The 20,312-nt window shown below is 44.7% G+C and overlaps 1 protein-coding gene across 1 annotated transcript in view; it reads right to left on the bottom strand.

The window, feature by feature from the left end:
* LOC109893758 (latent-transforming growth factor beta-binding protein 2-like) overlaps positions 1-20,312 on the bottom strand; it is a 160,967-nt gene that overhangs the window by 24,710 nt on the left and 115,945 nt on the right. Inside the window, exons 10-19 of the mRNA XM_020486971.2 lie at positions 8,772-8,894; positions 8,478-8,666; positions 6,718-7,104; positions 6,042-6,061; positions 5,813-5,849; positions 5,191-5,289; positions 4,180-4,305; positions 3,538-3,666; positions 3,245-3,364; positions 2,806-2,925 (exon numbers count right to left, since the gene is read on the bottom strand). Coding sequence (XP_020342560.2) covers positions 2,806-2,925; positions 3,245-3,364; positions 3,538-3,666; positions 4,180-4,305; positions 5,191-5,289; positions 5,813-5,849; positions 6,042-6,061; positions 6,718-7,104; positions 8,478-8,666; positions 8,772-8,894 — 1,350 coding nt within the window. The remainder of the gene's footprint in view (positions 1-2,805; positions 2,926-3,244; positions 3,365-3,537; positions 3,667-4,179; positions 4,306-5,190; positions 5,290-5,812; positions 5,850-6,041; positions 6,062-6,717; positions 7,105-8,477; positions 8,667-8,771; positions 8,895-20,312) is intronic.

Here is a 20,312-nt window from a genome sequence, read left to right as displayed (position 1 = left end):
AACACACTTGCTGCTTGCATACATGGTCCCTGGTTGAGTTGAGTTCCTTCACCATGTGGATATTAGCCTGTTGCTGGTCCTTTTAGTGGGGGTTTATTTAACTCCTGTGTTCCACCTCATTTCCAGAGGAAGTGCCTCTCAGCAGCTAGTTATACTCCACATCATAACATAGAAAGGCTATGAGAGGATTGATTGTATGTGTTTAAAGACCTCTTAGCAGACAACAGTGGAGCTAATGTAGTACTTTCCTTGAAGGGCAAGTAATCAGATTGAAGTAATCAAAGAACCCATGAGGTAAGCTCCAGCCTTGTTTAGTCATAGGAATCATTGGGAAGACATTCTAGAAATGTCAAAAACTGACTGAACATTATGTTCACCTTTCACATGTGAGTTCAGACTGGAAGCAGTGGTGGGAAAAGTACTCCATTTTCATACTTGATGAAAAGATACCTTAATAGAAAATGACTCAAGTAAAAGTGAAAATCACCCAGTTAAATCCTACTTGAGTAAAAGCCTACAAGTATTTGGTATTACATTTACTTAAGTATTAAAAGTAAATGTACAAACAATTGAAAATTCCTTATATTAATCAAACCAGATAGCACAATTTTAGTAAAGTAAAGTACAGATACCCCAAAAAACAACTTAAGTAGTACTTTAAAGTATTTTTACTTAAGTACTTTACACCACTGACTGGGAGAACTTGAATTTGACAAATTAATCACCTCAGAAGCTCAAATATTCAACCCTTTTCTTGATGAGTGGGGATGGTAGTGGCGAGAGGGAGAAGATGACACAATACTAGCCAGGAGTGCCTCTTATGTAACATGAGCACCTCGAGGTTAGGGGGGTTGCTACGCTGTGTTGTTGGCTCCTACAGACCTTGTTGGCATGCTACAGACCTTGTATAGTGTGTCATGGACTGTGTATTGGAGCTGTATAAACCCTCAGAGGTTTTATAGTGTAACAGAGGCAGGGCTATAGGTGAATAACCACAGCCCTGTTTGTCTGACAGGGCATTTTAACAGTGGGGTAATATTAACCCCTCCATATATCTCAGTCCTCACTCAGTCCTCACTCAGTCCTCACTCAGTCCTCACTCAGTCCTCACTCAGTCCTCACTCCGGACTCCACTGCAGTGGCCAGAGCCATTCAAAAAATAATAGGCTGTTTGTTTAAGGCTGTGGCCAAGGGAAAATATTTTGACTCTCCAAAAATGAAGTATTATAAACAATCTTTTACAGCAGCAGTTTAAACAATATGGGTCTGGCCCCGGGGGCTAGGGATAGGTTTGGAGAGCAGGAGGGGCAGATATTACACAAATAATGGAGCCACTGGAAGGGAAAGAGTGAGAGAGTGGAGGACCTAGCCTAGGTGTCACTAACTCGCTGCCATCACTCAAGGCCCACCAGGCCTCTACTGCTACTCTGCACTGTGGTTGGGGTGATGTGGTAGTCCCCTGAAAATACAACATCCAATATTAAGCCTTAGAAACCATAGAAACATAAAGGCATAGAAACCATAGAAACATAAAGGCATAGAAACCATAAATGACTTGGTAACAGTACATGTATTACCATGGCAGAATTAAAAAGACATTTTGGACTGACCAATGTAGATCGTTTTAAAAACATGCAACTTAAAAGAGGCATATCACTTTTGGACATCAGAGCAACCTTGAGGGAATCTTATTTGAGTCAGAAATGAATGATCATATGATAGGTAAGATATATAAAACCTTGCAGAGAGCATATCTAACTGACAATCTCCTCAAAAAAAATATAAACTATTGGAACCAAGACATAAAAAGAACTGATGTTGGCACAAGATGGAGGGAAAGTTGGAGCAGAACTAATGACATTACAGTTCATTTATGCTTAATCCAGTTTAAACTAATGTATAGAATTTCTTATACAAGAGACAAAATTCACAAATTCTTCAGGCAGAGTCATGTCTCAAGTGTAAAACTTAGAATGACTCAATAATCCATGCTTTCTGGGAATGCTATAAAGTCTTGGAAGTTGTGGGCCGAGCTAGAAAGTTGGCTGTCAGAAGTACTGTATTACAATGTAAACTTACTTTGAATCCATCTGTCTGCATATTTCAAGACATGGCATATGGGGGTGTAGTGAGACCCAATGGGCAGGAGGATTTTCTTCTTATCACTCATCTTGAAAAAAACGTATACTAAAATCTTGGAAGTCAATCAATCCGCCATCATTGACACAATGGAAAAATCAAATGATTTATTATTGAAATACCATTGGCAACCGAGAAAAAACGAATTGCTACAATTTAAGGCCAAGTGGCAAACGATAATGAGGGATGGGGGAGTGAGCATGCGGGTCTGGGCAGATAAGATGTAGTCATTGTTTGTGTGTGTCTGTAAGTTGTTGTTATATGTATATGTTATGTTATACGTTTGTATTTGAAGTGTAAAAAAAAACAATTAAAACGTGAGAGAGTAGAGGACCTAGTCTAGGAGTCACTCACTCAAGCCCTGAGATAGTTCTTCTAGAATCCTCAATGATTCCAGACTTTTGAGCTAAAACACTACTGAAAAATCTATTTCAGCTGTGTCCAATTTGATGGCAAACTGTAGAGTATCAGGCCTGTCAAAACATCCTTAAGACCCTTCACTGTTGCACTGAGGACGTCTTATTGGTCATTTCTGGTGTTACCAACAGCAAGCTTTGCTCACGTAAAGTGTGCCAGGCAGGCTGGGGGAATATTATCCAATCATAAAGAAGTTTAAGAGGGAAACCCAGTTCATTTCCAGGCGTGGCCTTTGGAGGCCACTCTTACCCAGACATCTCCCTCTGGCAGCCTTGAACCCGGGGCCACAAGCCTGGCACTGGAAGGAGCCTGGGGCATTGACACACCTTCCACTGGGGCATGAGTGGGGGTCCCGGCACTCATCCACATCTGGCCAGGGAACAGGGGAGGGAGAGGGGAGGTGAGGAAATATCATTAAAACAAGCCTTCGATTAGCTGGATCCAGTCTGCATTTACACACACACAGACCAATACCCATGCAAACAGCCCTCCTCTGGTACGGCCTCCAATTTAAAGTCTCTACATTGTTTTTCCCCTGGCACAGAACTAAGGAAAATACAACAATGGCTGTTCTGTGGCTGGATTGGACATGAACCCAGGGCAGTCAATAAACACCGCTGGCCAAGCTGCAGTGTGATGTTCTGTTAGTTCAGAGTGTTAAGCCTATCTGTCTCTGTGCTGGACTCACCTTCACACTGTCCCCTCCAGGACTTGGCGTAGCCACTCTTGCATTCACAGGTGTAAGATCCCTCTGTGTTGAAACAGTCCCCATCCTGGCACTTGTTGGCCATGTCACACTCATTTATATCTGCACAAAATCACCCGAACAAGTCAGAGTAACAAAGAAGACTTGTTCTACGAATCTGGCTTAGAGGAACATTGCTTGTCTGAATTTGTCCTTACCAGTTCTATTCTGGTATGAGAGCAGGAAAACTATAGCTAAAACTACAGCACCCAGCATGCTTTGCCTCCTCCTCTTACCATGGCAGAACTTCCTGTTCTGGGTGATGACCTTGCTGTAGCCGCTGTAGCAGTGGCAAGTGTAGGAGCCAAAGGTGTTCACACAACGGCCCTTCCCTCCACAAGGGTCTTCCTCACACTCATTCACATCTGGAGAAAAAGAATGAGAGAGAGAGAGAGAGAGAGAGAGGGAGAGAGGGAGGGAGAGAGGGAGATGGAGAGCGAGAGAGCGAGAGAGAGAGAGAGAGAGAGAGAGAGAGAGAGAGAGAGAGGAGTGGGAGGAGAGGCCAGAGTGTTACATTTCAGTTACATTTCACCACTGAAGACCTTGCACTTTCCAACCCTTCACTCTGGAGCCCCTCCACAGTGCAGGCATTCCTTCGTGATGGCCCAGAGCAGGGCTTGGACGGCGACTGCAGAGTGAGGTAACGGATTAAAGCTCCGTGGCAGCTCTCTGGATCACTCCGACCGTGTTGTCAGGCATCGCATAACAGGTCAACATAAACACAGGGATTGCTTTCACTTGGCTCTTGATTTCTCAAGGCCTCTATGCTTGTATAGTATGTGGTGTGAACAGCGAAGCTCGTGTTGAGACAATGATATGGAGAGCTGACAGAACCCTCGGAGAAGCCCCCTTTACCCGCCCACCTCTTCCCGTCTTACCGATGCAGTTGGTCTGGAGCGCGCTCAGCTTGTAGCCGGGGTCACAGTAGCAGGTGTAGCCTGTCTGCACTGGCACGCACAGCCCATGGCCACATATGGTTGGAGTGATGGCGCACTTGTCAATATCTGTGAGGAGATACTGACACTGAGTAACCTGTGTGAACATTCAATACAACACCTCAGTACATAGACATGCCGTGTTCGTCCGATCCTATTGGGTAACTCTTTGTACACAACTCTTCTTAATTCACTCGTTCAGGTTGTTTTATGGTGGAGCCTTGGATGGGAGGACAGGTTGGTGTAGTGTTGTAAGAGGGGGCAGGGGGCGCTCATTAAGGGTCCGAACGAGAAGAAGGGCAACGCACTGTTAAGCCTGTCATTGGACTTGTCGGTTGTTTGTTTCAGTCCAAAGTGGTTATTGTAAGCACAAGCTGAGGGTGGGCTACTGGGTTTGGCTCAGAGCTCTGACCCTCTCCATAGGATGACCGCGAGTCACTAACACACAGTCTTCTCTCTCTTCTTTTCATGCAGGCCCAGCGCCTGGCAGCTGTCCAGTCCATTTATCTCTTCCAAAAGGCACACTCTCTCTGGTTTCTCGCCCTCTCTCTGGTTTCTCACCCTCTGTGCTACTCGGAAGCCTGAAGCCAAGTTGGCTTGGAGGAGAGGGTCCACTAAGAGACCCTTGCTAAACTACAGGTCAGCCCTCAGAAATGTCTATCAAACAGGCCTGTTGGACACAACTCACAAATTCATTGAGATCCCATCTGTATCTAGAAAGAATAAAGTTTACTTGCAAGTCATCATTTAAATAGTTATTGGGGAGAATTATGAGTAGACTGTTCACCCCATCAAATCAAAATAAAACTGCATCTCTTAATGTACTGTTACTAACGTAACATCAGTGGATGTCGAAGGCACAGTGATGTCAAATCAACATCTATTCCACGTTGGTTCAATGTCATTTCATTGAAGTGGCGTGGCCATGCAGTGTACTGTGACCATGACTCTCACCTGTGACCTGAGTGGCCACGATGATGGAGGCTGTACGCTGGCCCTCAGACTCAGGCCCCAGGTTGACGGGAGAGCCAGGAGTGACTTTCTCTACCACATCTACTGGTGAGAGTTGGGGGGAGGGAGAGAGACGGAGAGAGAGGGAGGGAGAGGGAAAGAGAGAGAGAGACACTGATATAGTATCTGCTTTTCCAACCGGCAATGTCATGACAATCACTCACAAGGTCATCCTACGGTAGCATGGCAGGGATGTAAAGATGAAAGATGCCCTTTCTGCTGGCTAAAAACAGCACAATAAAAGACATCAGCGGGACTCATAGATCAACTCAACCTATATACTTTATCAATTTCATTGGCAGGGGAGTACCGGGGCAGGCTGCCTCTGCTGTGTGCTGTGTGTGAGTGATTTATAGAAAATGGATCAGGACCCCACGTGCCTTACTGCATGTTAAAACCTCTGTTTTCTCTGTTGCGCCCATTTGCTTTATCAATGCACCATGACCTACAGGACCACTGTGTAAAAACACCACACTAAATGACAGGTTGAAACCGGCATTATGAGTTATGAATATGACACCAATGTGACAAGGTTCTTTGATGAATTGGAAATGAGATAAATTACCTGAGTACTTCAATGGTGAGTCTGTCGCAACAGGAGACTGTGGAATAAGCAAGAATAGGTTATAATTGGGTTTTAAGACGCGTTATAACCATCAAACTCAAATATGTTCTTCATATGTTGTATGGAAAGACTTAATACCATATGTGTCTTACAGCTGAGAGATGCTGGAAGCTTTTTCTACAATAAACATTTCAAAAGCATGTGCTTTTTTCCGGGAAGAGGAACTCACCGGGTTCAATATTTCCACATCTGTTAGGAGACAGAGAAGAGGCCGTTTTATCAGTAGAGAAAGCTGACATTCTGTTTGCATTATCACATATAACCATTGAGATATCAATCTATGTTCTCATCGGTCATTTTACTGTTTAGAAGCCATCTTAAGGTCTTTGTTTCTAATAAAACATTTATCCCCTAAGCCGGGGAGAAGACCTGGACTCTGATAATAATGTACACTACAGTCCATGGAATAAAGAAGGGAGAATAGGTATCTTAGATAATTAAGACACAATCTATGAATCATTTTTCTCGGGCCATGGCGGATAAATGATCTCATAACTGCAAATCAGAAGAATGTTTCACAGAAGATCCAGAGGTCGCAGATGTTTGACCTGTGTGGATTAAGTCCTCTGCTCAAATGCTTAAGGGAGGTGTATTCTGACAGATAGAGGAAGCAAATACTGTTTGATATTTAGTAGATGAGGATAAAGCGTTATTTGTGGATAAAATAGATCCTGTTGATGTTTTCATCTGTGTAAATAGCTACTTTATCCTTGTCTACTAAAAGGGTTTCCATTGTGTAACCTTGCAACTTTAAATCCATTTTAGTACAGTGTGTTGTAGAAATAATATTATCAGTGGTCGACACAAACGCCACAAAGTATGTATAATATTATGATTGTTCTCACCTTGTGGCTGGCTGTGGGTCTCCTCAGCAGGATGCTGTGTGTCTGGGTCTGGATGGAGAGGGTACTGGGGTTGTTGTACAGTGTGAGGGTACTGAGGGTTCGGAGGTGTCTGGGGATGCTCTGGATGGTGGGAGTGCTGTGGGAGCTCTTGGGGGTGCTGTGGATGGTGGGGGTATTGTGGGATCTGTGGGGTCTGTTGGATGTGGGGCAGCTGCTGCGGGGGCTGAGCTGGCTGCTGGGGCAGTTGGGGGTGGCTAGGGTTCTGGGCCTCCCAGGAAACACCTGTCCTACTCAGCTCCTCTTCCTCCAGCTGTCTCAGGGAGATCTTCACGTCGGAGCGTGAGTATGTGTAGCCGTGGCCAGCGGGACAGATCTCCTTGAAATGGTCTGCAGGCGTACAGGGGAAAACAAAGAACCATAGAAAACATCACAAGGCCATATTCCCCCCTTGGGCTCCTGAGCTAACATGAAACGCTGCCAGACAGTAATTATGGATCGCATTTCTGTCTGGTGTTCGCAGCAATACCATAAGCCATCCGTGTAATACCATTATGTACAGCCTGCCATACTGTAGTCTCTCCTTTGTGAAGGGGATTGGTTTTCAGCCATGGCCAGGGAGGGAGCTGCCAGGGCAGTGACAGCCGTCAGAGAGGATATCACAGGGTGGATTTGGATGTGTCAGACACTCAGGGCAGTGCCAAGGGGGAAGTAGAGGATCATATAACATATCTGACCTTTGAACTCTGGGCAGTAGAAGACTGACTGAAGAGATAAAAGGAGGGTGATTGCATCTCTTTGTGTTGGAGCCCAACAGACTTCAGCAGGGGTAAATCTATTACAGTTAAACAGTATTGTCCCCTGTCTGACCTGGAACAGAGGCCCCTGGAACAGAGGCGAATGTTATAAAGGACAGAGAATCTCTAATATTGATAGCATTGTGGTTAAGTGCAGGAAGTGTGGCTATGATGATAGTCTCCTGACTGATGTCTATAATGTGGATGGAGCTGGGGGTTTGTGGCTGTATACACATCAGAGCCTTAAGTCCGACATGATGTGAAGTCAACGTGCTCCTATTACCAGACTACTAATAATGAGTCGGGATTCTCTGTGTTCAACATGGCTCTAACAGATTGTCAGGTCATACAACAGCCAGTGTCTGACTCAGGGTACAGAGCCACAGAGTAGAGTACTAGTCTGGCAGAGCACCATGGAGGTCTGGTCTGGCTCTCAAATATCTGATCTGTGACAACCTCCATGAATCACTCACCGAAACAGGCACCACTCTAAATAATGTTATTTTCTCTGACTTTGAAGATTAAATCTGCAAGTATAAAATAGGATAAAAACCATTTTCCATGTTTCATTTGGCCTGACTCTCTTTTCGAAGGAGGGGGGGGGGGGGTTGCTAGCTGGACTATTACTGTCATTTACCTCCAAGAACCTGTGTGATACAAGATTGACTTACACTATTTTAATATTATGTAGCTTTGACATATGAAGGTTCTGTTGTTTTGAGCTTATTCCACATGAAACATTTAGGCTTTTCTTTGAACTGCATTACATGACTGGCGGGCTGAGACAGCCAGCATAATACGGTGAGTGAAGCCGACTGTTGTGTTGAGTAGCACGTATGTTTTCATTAAGATCACACAGTTCATGACCAGTTCATCGAGGTTGGAGTGGCCATCTCCACCACATGTACTAGAGAAAAAGAGCGCAATAGACAGAGTGGTAGAAGTAGGATCTGTGTGTGTGGGTACCTGTGTCTGGCAGAGGGCACCTCTCGCAGGCCGTGCCCCAGACCGTGCCCCAGGCCGTGCCCCAGGCCTTGCCCACACGGCTGCAGCAGCAGATCTGTTTGGTGATGTGCTGGGTGAGAGGCAGAGAGCAGGTCCCTGCTGATGCTGAGCGGTAACACATCCCCCTCTGGTCCGACACAGCCTTGTCCGCTGTCAGAAAAAAACATATACACATCAGACAGACTTCACACACCAAGGAAACACCATATGACAGACAGGCCATCAGTCATAGCAACAGACAGTAGGAGTACTCACAGACACAGTGGCTCCTGGCAGGGTCCAGCATGTAGCCTGGTTTACAGGTGCATCTGTAGCTTCCTCTGGTATTCAGACACTCAGCGTTCTTACAGATCCCGTTCATCAGACACTCGTTGATGTCTAGGAGAAGAAAACACACCATGGCAGACTTGCCTAGTTAAAAAAGGTTCAACAAATACATCAAATAAATAGTACAGTATCTGATTGTTGGGTTATAACAAGGCATCGAGGCAATGTTTTTGGTGTCAGGATGGCAACAAAAAACAACAACGTGACTAACAAAAACCTCTTTCATTATGTAATAATGATCTCATATCCAATTACACATCTCCATGTATAGGAATAAGTTACTTACTCTCATCCCTAAGTTTACATTTATTACAGACTCCCATACACAAAAATGTGTTGTATTCTACAACGTTTCTGACAGCTAGAGAAGATGGAGGAAGTTAGTCATTTGTCATCATCACACATTGAGATATGCCCAAGTAGTAATATGGGGTGTAAGTAATCAAAACCATTAGCTACTGGCAAGTGATGACATATGATAGATGCCCTTGATGACATGATAGATACCCTAGATGACATGATAGATACCCTAGATGACATGTGATAGATGCCCTAGATGACATGTGATAGATGCCCTAGATGACATGTGATAGATGCCCTAGATGACATGTGATAGATGCCCTAGATGACAGATGATAGATGCCCTAGATGACATGTGATAGATGCCCTAGATGACAAATGATAGATGCCCTAGAACTGCCTGACCTTTCAGCCTAAAAGTGTAAGGACAGATGATTGAAGACGACAGAATAGTGTCTGGACATGAAAAACATAATGACAATAATACTGACACGGGGATGAAACAGAGGAACAGACAGATATAGGAAAGGCAATCAAAACGTGAAGCAGTACAGGTGAGTCCAATGAAGCACTGATGCGTGTAAAGAAGGTGACAGGTGTGCGTAATGATGGGCAGCCTGGCGCCCTCGAGCACCAGGGAGGGGGAGCGGAAGCAGGTGTGACAATAAGTACGCGCTAGAGAACGTTGCCGTGGAAATATATAAAATAAAAAATAACAACAATAGTTAGTCAAGAATATATTTAGTATAATTATACAAAGTCCTAGAAAAAATGTAGGCCTATAGCATATTTTCGTTTCCTTCACACTAAAAACATTACAGTGTAATCCATTTGATCAACTTTATTTGTAGATTTGATTAGTAATAAAGATATAGTAATTAATTAAGTCCAGTTACAGCTTATTTTGACAAAGTAGAAATGAAAAATGATTTGCTGTATTCCTAAACAAAAGCACCACTGCATGAACAATTGTAAAGGATGAATTGCATAAATGAATATCAGTGGAAATATATTCATGACAAGATGTAAAAACAGTCATTTGTTGATTGTATCGGACCCTGTATTGTGCCCTTATACCCATGCCCTTACACAATAACTAATCTCATCTTCTCTTCATGCTTTGGGTCCACAATCAGCACACAGCTTCGGGGCTTTGTGTGAGTAAGCCCCACAAACAAATCGGTTGTACTGCACATAGTTTTCAAGGGCATGGTATCGTGTGCACCTGCCGCAGGTGTCGCACAATCTCTCTGAAGCGGTTGTGTCCAACCCATACCAATCAGACCAAAATGAATCCACATCCGTGCTCTTTCTGCCGTACGCCCCATGGACATACAAGAGTGCAATAAATGCTTACAGTTCATCCATAGACATAGCCCACCTACTGATTCCTTTTCTGTGTGCATGAGCAACAGTACGATCTCTGATGTGCTGCAACATGTGCATCTCTGTTCTACACAAACCGTGCCATCCCTCCCAGACTCCTGTTTCACCGTGCCATCCCTCCCAGACTCCTCTCTCACCGTGCCATCCCTCCCAGACTCCTCTCTCACCGTGCCATCCCTCCCAAACTCCTCTCTCACCGTGCCATCGCTCCCAGACTCCTGTCAGTTAACCAAATCAGCTAACCACCTAACTGAGGATCTCAATTTAACCTTGCGCAATACCCTAGATGCAGTTGCACCCCTAAAAACAAAAAAAATGTCTCATAAGAAACTAGCTCCCTGGTACACAGAAAATACCCAAGCTCTGAAGCAAGCTTCCAGAAAATTGGAACGGAAATGGCGCCACACCAAACTGGAAGTCTTCCGACTAGCTTGGAAGGACGGTACCGTGCAGTACCGTAGAGCCCTTACTGCTGCTCGATCATCCTATTTTTCTAACTTAATTGAGGAAAATAAGAACAATCCGAAATTCCTTTTTAATACTGTCGCAAAGCTAACTAAAAAGCAGCATTCCCCAAGAGAGGATGACTTTCACTTTAGCAGTGATAAATTCATGAACTTCTTTGTGGAAAAGATTATGATTATTAGAAAGCAAATTACGGACTCCTCTTTAAACCTGCGTATTCCTCCAAACCTCAGTTGTCCTGAGTCTGCACAACTCTGCCAGGACCTAGGATCAAGAGAGACGCTCAAGTGTTTTAGTACTATATCTCTTGACACAATGATGAAAATAATCATGGCCTCTAAACCTTCAAGCTGCATACTGGACCCTATTCCAACTAAACTACTGAAAGAGCTGCTTCCTGTGCTTGGCCCTCCTATGTTGAACATAATAAATGGCTCTCTATCCACTGGATGTGTACCAAACTCACTAAAAGTGGCAGTAATAAAGCCTCTCTTGAAAAAGCCAAACCTTGACCCAGAAAATATAAAAAACTATCGGCCTATATCGAATCTTCCATTCCTCGCAAAAATTTTAGAGAAGGCTGTTGCGCAGCAACTCACTGCCTTCCTGAAGACAAACAATGTATACGAAATGCTTCAGTCTGGTTTTAGACCCCATCATAGCACTGAGACGGCACTTGTGAAGGTGATAATGTAAACTTTCACTGCTATGCGGATGACACACAGCTGTACATTTCAATGAAACATGGTGAAGCCCCAAAATTGCCCTCGCTAGAAGCATGTGTTTCAGACATAAGGAAGTGGATGGCTGCAAACTTTCTACTATTAAACTCGGACAAAACAGAGATGCCTGTTCTAGGTTCCAAGAAACAAAGAGATCTTCTGTTGAATCTGACAATCAATCTTAATGGTTGTACAGTCGTCTCAAATAAAACTGTGAAGGACCTCGGCGTTACTCTGGACCCTGATCTCTCTTTTGAAGAACATATCAAGACCATTTCGAGGACAGCTTTTTTCCATCTACGTAACATTGCAAAAATCAGAAACTTTCTGTCCAAAAATGATGCAGAAAAATGTATCCATGCTTTTGTCACTTCTAGGTTAGACTACTGCAATGCTCTATTTTCCGGCTACCCGGAAAAAGCACTAAATAAACTTCAGTTAGTGCTAAATACGGCTGCTAGAATCCTGACTAAATTTGATCATATTACTCCAGTGCTAGCCTCTCTACACTGGCTTCCTGTCAAAGCAAGGGCTGATTTCAAGGTTTTACTGCTAATGTCACGTTTCTTCAAAATCGAACCCAGAAGCAGACCAGGACAAGGAGAGTAGGAAGAAGGTGAGTATTTATTTACAAGTGAATGTGAGTGGGTAGATACATCCAGGTGGCGTAGCGGGCAGCGGTGGTGAGTTGATGGGAGTAAATAGGTGGATCCAATGAGGAAGCGGAATCCTCCGATGACCAGGCGGGAATGTGGTAAATGATCCGGGTGAGTAACTGAAGACAGAACAAACGGAGGTAAGTTGAAGGCAAGCAAGACGTACAAAACAAAACAAATTCTTTCCAACTTGGAGGCTGATACTATGGCACAACATACTGTTCATGGCTAACGATCCGGCAGGGAATGGATGTCAGGTCAGAGCTTTTGAAGGGGAGAGGTGATGATCAGGACAGGTGTGCAGATTACTGATGGGATACAGGTGCGGGTGAACATCGATCTCCCAACAAGCTAATTTGCCCGGCAACCAGACAGGGTGCTTTCCGGGACACCGGAAACACACTCCAGGACAGAAACACAGGCAAACACAGACTCAGGAAGCGGGGTTCGTGACAGCTAACCTACAAAGCATTACATGGGCTTGCTCCTACCTATCTCTCTGATTTGGTCCTGCCGTACATACCTACACGTACGCTACGGTCACAAGACGCAGGCCTCCTAATTGTCCCTAGAATTTCTAAGCAAACAGCTGGAGGCAGGGCTTTCTCCTATAGAGCTCCATTTTTATGGAACGGTCTGCCTACCCATGTCAGAGACGCAAACTCGGTCTCAACCTTTAAGTCTTTACTGAAGACTCATCTCTTCAGTGGGTCATATGATTGAGTGTAGTCTGGCCCAGGAGTGGGAAGGTGAACGGAAAGGCTCTGGAGCAACGAACCGCCCTTGCTGTCTCTGCCTGGCCGGTTCCCCTCTTTCCACTGGGATTCTCTGCCTCTAACCCTATTACAGGGGCTGAGTCACTGGCTTGCTGGGGCTCTCTCATGCCGTCCCTGGAGGGGGTGCGTCACCTGAGTGGGTTGATTCACTGTTGTGGTCGTCCTGTCTGGGTTGGCGCCCCCCCCCTTGGGTTGTGCCGTGGCGGAGATCTTTGTGGGCTATACTCAGCCTTGTCTCAGGATGGTAAGTTGGTGGTTGAAGATATCCCTCTAGTGGTGTGGGGGCTGTGCTTTGGCAAAGTGGGTGGGGTTATATCCTTCCTGTTTGGCCCTGTCCGGGGGTGTCCTCGGATGGGGCCACAGTGTCTCCTGACCCCTCCTGTCTCAGCCTCCAGTATTTATGCTGCAGTAGTTTATGTGTCGGGGGGCTGGGGTCAGTTTGTTATATCTGGAGTACTTCTCCTGTCCTATTCGGTGTCCTGTGTGAATCTAAGTGTGCGTTCTCTAATTCTCTCCTTCTCTCTTTCTTTCTCTCTCTCGGAGGACCTGAGCCCTAGGACCATGCCCCAGGACTACCTGACATGATGACTCCTTGCTGTCCCCAGTCCACCTGGCCATGCTGTTGTTCCAGTTTCAACTGACCTGAGCCCTAGGACCATGCCCCAGGACTACCTGACATGATGACTCCTTGCTGTCCCCAGTCCACCTGGCCATGCTGCTGCTCCAGTTTCAACTTCCACCTGACTGTGCTGCTGCTCCAGTTTCAACTGTTCTGCCTTATTATTATTCGACCATGCTGGTCATTTATGAACATTTGAACATCTTGGCCATGTTCTGTTATAATCTCCACCCGGAGATGTGGGGTGGCCACCAGGACTGGCCACCCCACAGCCTGGTTCCTCTCTAGGTTTCTTCCTAGGTATTGGCCTTTCTAGGGAGTTTTTCCTAGCCACCGTGCTTCTACACCTGCATTGCTTGCTGTTTGGGGTTTTAGGCTGGGTTTCTGTACAGCACTTTGAGATATCAGCTGATGTACGAAGGGCTATATAAATTTGATTTGATTTGTCTCACCGTGCCATCGCTCCCAGACTCCTGTCTCACCGTGCCATCCCTCCCAAACTCCTCTCTCACCGTGCCATCCCTCCCAAACTCCTCTCTCACCGTGCCATCGCTCCCAGACTCCTCTCTCACCATGCCATCGCTCCCAGACTCCTGTCTCACTGTGCCATCGCTCCCAGACACCTCTCTCACCGTGCCATCCCTCCCAAACTCCTCTCTCACCGTGCCATCCCTCCCAGACTCCTCTCTCACCGTGCCATCGCTCCCAGACTCCTCTCTCACCGTGCCATCGCTCCCAGACTCCTGCCTCACTGTGCCATCGCTCCCAGACTCCTGTCTCACTGTGCCATTGCTCCCAGACTCCTCTCTCACCGTGCCATCGCTCCCAGACTCCTGTCTCACCATGCCATCGCTCCCAGACTCCTGTCTCACCGTGCCATCCCTCCCAGACTCCTGTCTCACCGTGCCATCCCTCCCAGACTCCTCTCTCACCGTGCCATCGCTCCCAAACTCCTCTCTCACCGTGCCATCCCTCCCAAACTCCTCTCTCACCGTGCCATCGATCCCAGACTCCTCTCTCACCATGCCATCGCTCCCAGACTCCTGTCTCACTGTGCCATCGCTCCCAGACTCCTGTCTCACTGTGCCATCGCTCCCAGACACCTCTCTCACCGTGCCATCCCTCCCAAACTCCTCTCTCACCGTGCCATCCCTCCCAGACTCCTGTCTCACCGTGCCATCCCTCCCAGACTCCTGTCTCACTGTGCCATCCCTCCCAGACTCCTGTCTCACCGTGCCATCCCCCCCAGACTCCTGTCTCACCGTGCCATCCCTCCCAGACTCCTGTCTCACCGTGCCATCCCTCCCAGACACCTGTCTCACCGTGGCAGTTGAGATCACCGTCTCAGTTGGCTTTGTTCTGTTTTTTCTGAGGCGCTCAGCATCGAAGGCAGAGGCTCGATATCAACATCAGAATCAGATGAAGGCTCTTCATCAGCAACGTCGATTTCAAGCTCAATATCTGATCCTCCATCCGACTCCAACTCATCTAGATTCTGCAGCATTTGCAATGCTGTCAGTGCGTCCATTTGTTTGGTTCGGCTTGCCATTGTGAACTACACACATTGCATGTTGTACTCAGTTCACTCTCCCAGGGGAAATTATATGTCCAGCCTTTCATAATAAAATAATTAGACCACCCACAGTTCTTCATCAATATGACACTATTGTTCTAAATTAAATCATCCTCTTGACCCTCATCATTCATATCAATTCAATTAAATCACCCTCCTCATCATTCCGTTCACTGAAGTCACATACACAATTATCAGTTTCTTTCTTTCTTGCCACTGTGCTTCTACATCTGCATTGCTTGCTGTTTGGCGTTTTAGGCTGGGTTTCTGTATAGCATTTTGTGACATCGGCTAATGTAAAAAGGGCTTTATAAATACATTTGATTGATTGATTGATCCATTGGCGACAAAATAGCATATTTAAATTGGTACGTTTATTATGCTACTAGTTTTTGCTTAGTTGCCAGACCAATGCTGCCGCGCGGGTGGTCATGTGTTGAATGCATGGGCAGCACCGATATTCTTGGGAAAAGTGACATTTGGAAATAGAGCTGCACCGCTTGGGCCTCTACTGTTTTTACTGTATATTAACGATATGAAAGACGCTTGTTCTTGCCATCTTTTCCTTTATGCCGATGACTGTACTTCTGGTGTCTCACTAAAGGAAACTATGTTGGAGAGCATATTTAGCACAGAGCTTACTAACATTAGCAAATGGCTTGGAGATAATAAGCTATCTCTGCACTTAGGGAAAACTGAGGCAATTAACTTTGGGTCCAGACCTAAATTGAGTAGGTCGTCTGAAATCAGAGTGGAGTTAAGGGGTGAGGTGCTGACTACTAAAACCTCTGTTAGCTACTTGGGATGTATCCTTGAAGGAAGCTTGGGAGGTGTGAGCATGGCCAATAAGGTGCTAGGGAAGGTTAATGCCAGGACTAACTTTTTTTTAGAAAGTCCAAGCTGCTTGATAAGGACTCCATGAAAGTGCTAGCCCCTGCCCTCATGCAATGCCATTTTGACTGCGCTAGTACTTCCTGGTTTGGGGGCTTATCTACGCTTATGTTGGGGAAGCTCCAGATAGCCCAGAATAAGCTGATCAGGGTAGTATTGAAGGTGAGTCCACGTACTCACATAGGCAGGAGCTGCTTTCAGGAACTAAACTGGCCTATTGAGGCTAGATGTCCCAGATTGGAGTACGTTTGGTTTACAGGAGTATTTATGGTCCTGCCTGTTGAGGCTAGGGTGTCCCAGATTAGACTAGGTTTGGTTTACAGGAGTATTTATGGTCCTGCCTGTTGAGGCTAGGGTGTCCCAGATTAGACTAGGTTTGGTTTACAGGAGTATTTATGGTCCTGCCTGTTGAGGCTAGGGTGTCCCAGATTAGACTAGGTTTGGTTTACAGGAGTATTTATGGTCCTGCCTGTTGAGGCTGGGGTGTCCCAGATTAGACTAGGTTTGGTTTACAGGAGTATTTATGGTCCTGCCTGTTGAGGCTAGGGTGTCCCAGATTAGACTAGGTTTGGTTTACAGGAGTATTTATGGTCCTGCCTGTTGAGGCTAGGGTGTCCCAGATTAGACTAGGTTTGGTTTACAGGAGTATTTATGGTCCTGCCTGTTGAGGCTGGGGTGTCCCAGATTAGACTAGGTTTGGTTTACAGGAGTATTTATGGTCCTGCCTGTTGAGGCTAGGGTGTCCCAGATTAGACTAGGTTGCACAGTGCTCCTTGGGATGTTTAAAGCTTGGGAAATCTTTTTGTATCCAAATCCAGCTTTAAAGTTCTTCACAACAGTATCTCGGACCTGCCTGGTGTGTTCCTTGTTCTTCATGATGCTCTCTGCGCTTTTAACGGACCTCTGAGACTATCACAGTGCAGGTGCATTTATACGGAGACTTGATTACACACAGGTGGATTGTATTTATCATCATTAGTCATTTAGGTCAACATTGGATCATTCAGAGATCCTCACTGAACTTCTGGAGAGAGTTTGCTGCACTGAATGTAAAGGGGCTGAATAATTTTGCACGCCCAATTTTTTTGTTTTTGATTTGTTAAAAAAGTTTGAAATATCCAATAAATGTCGTTGATTCTTCACAAAAAAATACAGTTTTATATCTTTATGTTTGAAGCCTGAAATGTGGCAAAAGGTCGCAAAGTTCAAGGGGGCCGAATACTTTCGCAAGGCACTGTATTTATGGTCCTGCCTGTTGAGGCTAGGGTGTCCCAGATTAGACTAGGTTTGGTTTACAGGAGTATTTATGGTCATGCGCCCAGATATCTAAGTGATTATTTTCTTCGTGTTAGGGATGCACACAATCACAGCACCAGATCAGGTGTTGCTGATGTGTGCTTATACAGGTTCAGGAGTAATGCTGGGAAAGGTACTGTCTTGTATACTGGAGCCTCAGAACGGAATGAGTTGCCTCTGCCCATAAAAATGACGTCCTCTCTGGGCAGCTTTAAATATAAAGCAAAAATATGTTTGATGTCTTCTGTGCCCATATGAATGACCCCTACGATGTAACTGCAATGACGAGATAGATGTTGTTCTTCTTTGTTTTTATGTTTTATTATCTCAATGCCATACTGTGTTTAACTGTATTCGATCTTGCCTAGCCATCTCGTCTCAAGAAGACCGCAATGGTAATAAGTCCCAGACTTTGTGTTATCCTCCATGATTGAACAATGGTAATAAGTCCCAGACTTTGTGTTATCCTCCATGATTGAACAATGGTAATAAGTCCCAGACTTTATTGTGTTATCCTCCATGATTGAACAATGGTAATAAGTCCCAGACTTTATTGTGTGTTATCCTCCATGATTTTACTCATGTGCATGGATTGCTTTTTCAAGTTTTATGTGTGCTTGTTATTTTTTAGATGGTCGAATGAATAAACTAAACTAAACTCTTGAATTATGAGAGCTATTTGACAAATGTAAGTGTAATAGAACCTGCAGAATATGCTCATCAGATTGTCCATTTCATTTTGCCTATAGGCTAACTCTTATTATGTGTGAAATGAGTTTCGGTATAGTTTCGATGGACCAGCTGCGCAGGCTGACTGGTATCGTTTGTTTCCCGATCACTAAGTTAGATAGTCAAGGATATGTTTTGCATTACTCTAAAGGCTTACTGCAACACATAGCATGCTTTCATTTCCCTTACAATACATTCGATTAGTAATAGAGATAGCAAATAAAACAGTCCCATAACAGCTTCTTTTTACAAAGTAAAACGTAAAAGAAAATGGTCAAATTATTTGCTGCTGATACAGTTGAAGTCGGAAGTTAACATACACCTTAGCCAAATACATTTAAACTCAGTTTTTCACAATTCCTGACATTTAGTCACAGTAAAACTTCCCTGTCTTAGGTCAGTTAGGATCACCACCTCATTTTAAGAATGTGAAATGTCAGAATAATAATAGAGAATGATTTATTTCAGCTTTTATTTCTTTCATCACATTCCCAGTGGATTAGAAGATTACATACACTCAATTAGTATTTGGTAGCATTGCCTTTAAATTGTTTAACTTGGTTCAAACGTTTTGGGTAGCCTTCCACAAGCTTCCCACAATAAGATAGGTACATTTTGGTCCATTCCTCGTGACAGAGCTGGTGTAACTGAGTCAGGATTGTAGGCCTCCTTGCTCGCACACACTTTTTCAGTTCTGCCCACAAATTTTCTATAGGACTGAGGTCAGGGCTTTGTGATGGCCACTCCAATACCTTGACTTTGTTGTCCTTAAGCCATTTTGCCACAACTTTGGAAGTATGCTTGGGGTCATTGTCCATTTGGAAGACCCATTTGGAAGACCCATTTGGAAGACCCATTTGGAAGACCCATTTGGAAGACCCATTTGCGACAAAGCTTTAACTTCTTGATTGATGTCTTTAGATGTTGCTTCAATATATCCACATAATTTTGCTCCCTCATGATGCCATCTATTTTGTGAAGTGCACCAGTCCCTCCTGCAGTAAAGCACCCCCACAACATGACACTGCCACCCCCGTGCTTCACGGTTGGGATGGTGTTCTTCGGCTTGCAAACCTCCCCCTTATTCCTCCAAACATAACAATGGTCATTATGGCCAAACAGTTCTATTTTTGTTTCATCAGAACAGAGGACATTTCTCCAAAAAGTGCGATCTTTGTCCCCATGTGCAGTTGCAAACCATAGTCTGGCTTTTCTATGGCTGTTTTGGAGCAGTGGCTTCTTCCTTGCTGAGCGGCCTTTCAGGTTATATCGATATAGGACTCGTTTTACTGTGGATATAGATACTTTTGTATCTGTATCCTCCAGCATCTTCACAAGGTCCTTTGCTGTTGTTCTTTGATTGATTTGCACTTTTCGCACCAAAGTACGTTAATCTCTAGGAGACAGAACACGTCTCCTTCCTTAACGGTATGATGGCTGCGTGGTCCCATGAAGTTTATACTTGCATATTATTGTTTGTACAGATGAACGTGGTACCTTCAGGCATTTAGAAATTGCACCCAAGGATGAACCAGAATTGTGGAGGTCTACATTTTCTGAGGTCATGGCTAATTTCTTTTGATTTTCCCGTGATGTCAAGCAAAGAGGCACTGAGTTTGAAGTTAGGCCTTGAAATACATCCACAAGTACACCTCCAATTGACTCAAAAGATGTCAATTAGCCTATCAGAAGCTTCTAAAGCCATGACATAATTTTATGGTATATTCCATGCTGTTTAATGGCACAGTCAACTTAGTGTATGTAAACTTCTGACCCACTGGAATTGTGATACAGTTATAAGTGAAATAATCTGTCTGTAAATAATTGTTGGACAAATGACTTGTGTCATGCACAAAGTAGATGTCCTAACCGACTTGCCTAAATTATAGTTTGTTAACAAGACATTTGTAGAGTGGTTGAAAAACAAGTTTTAATGACTCCAACCGAAGTGTATGTAAACTTCCGACTTCAACTGTAAATAGGCATAACACAAACTCATCATTAATCAACCTCATCACCCTCCTTATCATTCAGTTAGGCCTAATTTAAATTCAAT

This window comes from Oncorhynchus kisutch, linkage group LG7, assembly GCF_002021735.2.
Source record: "Oncorhynchus kisutch isolate 150728-3 linkage group LG7, Okis_V2, whole genome shotgun sequence".
NCBI lineage: Eukaryota > Metazoa > Chordata > Actinopteri > Salmoniformes > Salmonidae > Oncorhynchus > Oncorhynchus kisutch.
This window is presented reverse-complemented; position numbering and strand designations above follow the sequence as displayed.